The sequence below is a fragment of the Notothenia coriiceps genome, unplaced genomic scaffold (assembly GCF_000735185.1).
Source record: "Notothenia coriiceps isolate Sejong01 unplaced genomic scaffold, NC01 NC01_scaffold00024667, whole genome shotgun sequence".
Classification (NCBI taxonomy): Eukaryota; Metazoa; Chordata; class Actinopteri; order Perciformes; family Nototheniidae; genus Notothenia; species Notothenia coriiceps.
Window position 1 is genome coordinate 6,965,220 of NW_011357368.1, and position 4,683 is coordinate 6,969,902.

Sequence of the window (4,683 nt, forward strand, 5' to 3'; positions counted from 1 at the left end):
TTTTTTTTCTTTTTTAGGACGTGTGATATTAAGTAGGTACATTAACTCAAACACGTCACGTTACAATTATTTTGCTGCTTGCTACAAAAGGAAAACTTGTGCGGCTCTCATGTCAGGGGTACTTGAGTGAGTGACATGCAGGCTCTGCATGCAGCAAACCACCAATCACAATCATTCTTGATCAGATCACAGCAGGCCCCGCCCCGCTAGTTTGCAGACCATCAAAACACCGGTAAAAAATGAGCGAGTCACAGGAGGAAAATACCGGAGAGAATGAAGATTTACTTCCAAAAAGAAAAGCAACATCTGCCCTCTGGAACTATTTTGGATACAAAAAGGTTCGTCTCTTCTTCACAGGTGAACCCCCTTATTGGAGGGTAAGCAACATGCATTATCATGACATGTTAGATCATGACTTAAGGTACGATGAGTCAACCAGTTAAGATCCAGACGTCCGTGACTAAAATCCTTCATCCGGTTAAATATAGTTAAAAAAATTGCAATATATATATCGCAGGGGAAAAGAATATATATCGCCATGTCAGTTTTTTTCAATATCGTGCAGCCCTATCGTAAGGTGGATGGATGGCAAAATAAGAACACAGCACAATGTATTACAGAGAAGACCCTTCACAATGCAAACATCAACTTATCATAAAGGGTTTCTGCAGAATCCATCGAGTTAAACTGAGGGCCTTTTTTTCTGAATGGAGATGTAGAAAAAAACAGGTGGACTTTATTTAAAAAAGAAAGGCTATGCAGTTGCATTACAGTAGATGCATGATCTGATGTTGCAGCTTGAGCAACAATAAGGAAAGGTCAGGATGTCTCTTTCTCTGCTGCTTTGATCACCTTTGGTTCTGTCTCATAACTACCCTAACTTAGATAGAGTGGAAAGTAGAGAAGTGAACATATGACAGAGAGCAAAGAGCAACAGGTTGGTTTCAGACCCAGGCCGCTTTAATGATTACTATTATGTTCTCTTCTGCACTGATGTTACGTTGCCCAGATATAGTTCAAATGATTACGAAAATCTCCTTCTTCTCTTAAGAAATAATATTTATTCATACATAATCAGTAATAATCGTCCATTTACAGAAATGTTATTGGCTTACATTGACACAGGAGCTTTGGAACTGTTTTTGGGGAAGAAATAGTGTCTATAACCTGCAGCGCCTGAAAGCGACACTTCAGAGGCATTTCACCCGACCATCATCCGTCAGCACGTCACTGATCCAACACCAGGATCAAGCTTTTGCCCTCTCCTCTCTGTAGCCTTTGAGAAGCTGGTTGACGAGTGCCAGTTCATTTTTCTTTTTCACAGGATACAGAGGCGGGAAGGGGTTGCCTTTGTACTCCAGGACGGCCATCTTGGCTTTGTCCAGGTTCTCCTTGTTTGGGATGCGTGCCATCCGTGTGTATCCATTTGAGTGAGGCTCAAACCGTGGAGCTAAGACCTTGAAAAGCTTTGGAACCAGATCCTTTTCCTAAAGAGCAGCAAACACGAAAAACACAACTTCAGATGAACTGTTTTACATATAGAGTGAAACAGCTTGTCACTTCACAAAGTTGAGAAGAGCTGCACGTACCGTGAGCCAAAAACTGGCCATTTTCATCGCCTTCTCATCAGTGTCTCCCTTTTTGGCATAGTCGACCAGCTGGAACAAACAAAAACAAGAAACGCATTCAGTCAGGACAAGTGTGTGTGTGTGTGTGTGTGTGTGTGTGTGTGTGTGTGTGTGTGTGTGTGTGTGTGTGTGTNTTTTCCTTTAAGGCTGAGGAGAATGCTTCAAAAGGGAAGATGCGTTATTCAGTTTGTAGAACATGTGTGATATACGTACCGTGACCTTTATAACTACAGCATTGGTGGTCGTTAGAGGAAGCTGTCATAATGTGAGTTTAGTATGGTGTGCACATCACACAGTAGCCTTCATCCAGAGGGTCAGAACATTCTCTTGAACTACTGAATCTGTTTTATCTGTTCTATGACCTATACAGTGTACATGTTGCACTGTTGGAGTGACTACACTGTAGCTAATGTGCAAATGACAATAAAGCCTTGAAACCTCACCTTTTCCCTCCAGGAGCCGGTGACGACGGTGGAGGAGACGGTGGCCCGTAAAGGAGGCGAGGTGCCAAGGAACAGCGAGCAGAAGATCATCACCACTGCTGCTGATTTAACGGCGATATTACCCCCTCCTCTGCCCCCAATACCCCCACGCCAGACCTCACGCTCCCCCCCGCTGCCCCCCCGGCTCCCTTCCTTCACAGAGTATTTCAGCATGCAGAGCGGAGGAGGAGGAGCGTTTGGGACGAAGGCATGAGGCAGGACAGAAGGAGAGGGGGGAAGGAATCAAGGAAACAAACAGACTGACAATACAAAGTAAAGGAAGAGATATGAAGGTGTTCCTGTTCAGTGACAGCCAAAAGGAAAGTGTGCACGATGTAGAGTAATCATCAGGAAAGCAAATCCCTAAACGGTCTCTTTTCACCTGCAAATGGAAATAACCTAGAAGAGTGAGGGGGTAAGGGCTGTGAGATAGGAGTGCAGAGCGTGTTAAAGAATAAAGAAGCAATACATATTTGAAGTTGACCAGTTAGAGGCACACAGGGAGAAGGATGTAAGTGGATGTAGCCAGAGCAATAGGATGATAGCTGGGCAAATACTCCTGATCAAACATTCATGAGGCATTGATGGTGTGTCAGTAGGAGTTTGTAAATACCTAAAACCGGAGATAACTACCACTCTGTATAGATTAATTTCAAAAAAAGGAAATTGTTTGGATTTCTTTTCTTTTTTCGCATCAATAAATTCCTGTTGGTGCTGTGACCATCAGAACAAAATAACTCATACCATTACATTTATCCAAGTCATGTAAAAAAGAAAAAAAACACAAGACTTTTTTATGTTTGACACATTTTTGATAAAGCATAGATATTATATGGAGTTTGTTGGGTTAATTTATATTCTTATATGCCTTCATTGCAGCTGGTTATTCTGGATTAATATGCTGATGTGTAAATGTAAAATGTCACGTTTACTGTGGGCACTTCTAGGTACTCGTAAAACACGCATGTTTGTATCGTATTTCCCGTCCTGAAAGCTGATAAATGTAACTCCACGTGACTGACCATACAATATTCGCTTATTGTGTGTATTGAGATATATACTTTTGTGAATACATACAATAGGCTTAAGTATATTTTTGACAGGATAAATTCTGGTGATGGAAGCCTTGCGCTGTCTAAAACATAAAACCAATATTACACTATGTCCGTTTAAGTTGAATTTTAACTGAAGTGCAGAATATTCCTGCTTGAAAATGTCATATCTGTGTATGTAGACGTTGGTGAATGTACTGATGCAATACAGCACAAGGACAGGGGTGATTTTGTAGTAACTGGAATACTACAATACTCGTTTAGTAATACTTTCAACACCCAGGATGTAAGAGCAGGGGAGGGGGGGATGCCTTTTTTAAAATACAAGTTACTTCATTGTCACCCCTGTCTAGTATATTTGTTGGCTTTATTTCACTTTTGAATTCCAACGTTGCGAAAGGCTGAACAAATAACACTAGTTTTGTATCCCCCTACCATTGAGCTATAACAAAAAAAGCCTTGTCGATGAACTGTGAAAACGGTAACACATGTGTACATTTTGTCTGTCCTGCATGGAGCACTTTAATGTTCCTGGTCTTAGTCTGTTTATTCGTGATGCCGTCACCTTATAGGACTGCTTTGAAACCTGTATTCACGCCACTTACACGAGTAGTATTCTACATTTATACACCTGTAAATACATTCGTGTCATCGACTGGCAAAGTACCATGCTAAGTCAATGTAATTTAACATTGAACTGTCATTTGAGATTGTCCCTGAGTTTCTGCAATCCAGAAGATGCTTATTGATTTCTGATTTGTAAAAAACGGATCTGAGTTTATAGTCCACAAATGTATCAATGGCAGTCTTGCTGTAATGGAGTACTGTAGGATGTTAGGACTGTGGTGTGTAACTTATAAGATTGTAGTGAGAGGTGTAACGTAGTCTGTGAAACCGAATGATACTTGAATTAGAGTATTAGTCGTTAATTCTGATTGTTGGCATGTCTGCCATTTGTCTGCCATTACTTGACTTAATAGACACAGACATGCTCACTGACACTGTATCACCGCTTCAAACTTTGTGTATATGGACGTACAATTACAGAACTGAGACACTGGGAGTGGGAGAACTTGACACAAAGAGATTATGTATGCATGACAGACAACAGCACAGCTTTTAGGCTACTCAGAGCGATCTGGTTAAGAGCACATCACTAAAGCACTGTTCAAATGCATTTTAATGGTGTCAAATGACAACTCTAAACACGCTGTACATATACACTTTTTGCCAAAATAATTAAAAAAATATGGTTTTATTAGAAGGCTCGTCTGGGTGTGTGTTATTTGGCTGCTGTGTTCCAGTTAGGACAAGGGCATGCGTCCAAAAGAGTTGATCTAATATCCGTAAATCATATTTAGAATCTGTTCTCGTTAGGCTTCATTAAAGTAAAAACACTGCAGGGACAGACTGCAGGCTGGTCAACGTTTTATGTAGGAGCCTAATTATTTTTCTCTGTCCCTGCCAGATTCCCGCTCTGTGAAGTGCAGATTCCTGACAAACTGCAATGCTCTCCAGTTC

At 41.1% G+C, this 4,683-nt stretch overlaps 1 protein-coding gene across 1 annotated transcript in view; it reads left to right on the top strand.

The window, feature by feature from the left end:
* Positions 1-4,426, top strand: part of tmem145 (transmembrane protein 145) — a 10,239-nt gene extending 5,813 nt beyond the window's left edge. Inside the window, exon 4 of the mRNA XM_010782793.1 lies at positions 2,085-4,426. Within this exon, the coding sequence (XP_010781095.1) occupies positions 2,085-2,324 (240 nt within the window). The 3' untranslated portion in view covers positions 2,325-4,426. The remainder of the gene's footprint in view (positions 1-2,084) is intronic.
* The last annotated feature ends 257 nt before the right edge of the window (positions 4,427-4,683 follow it).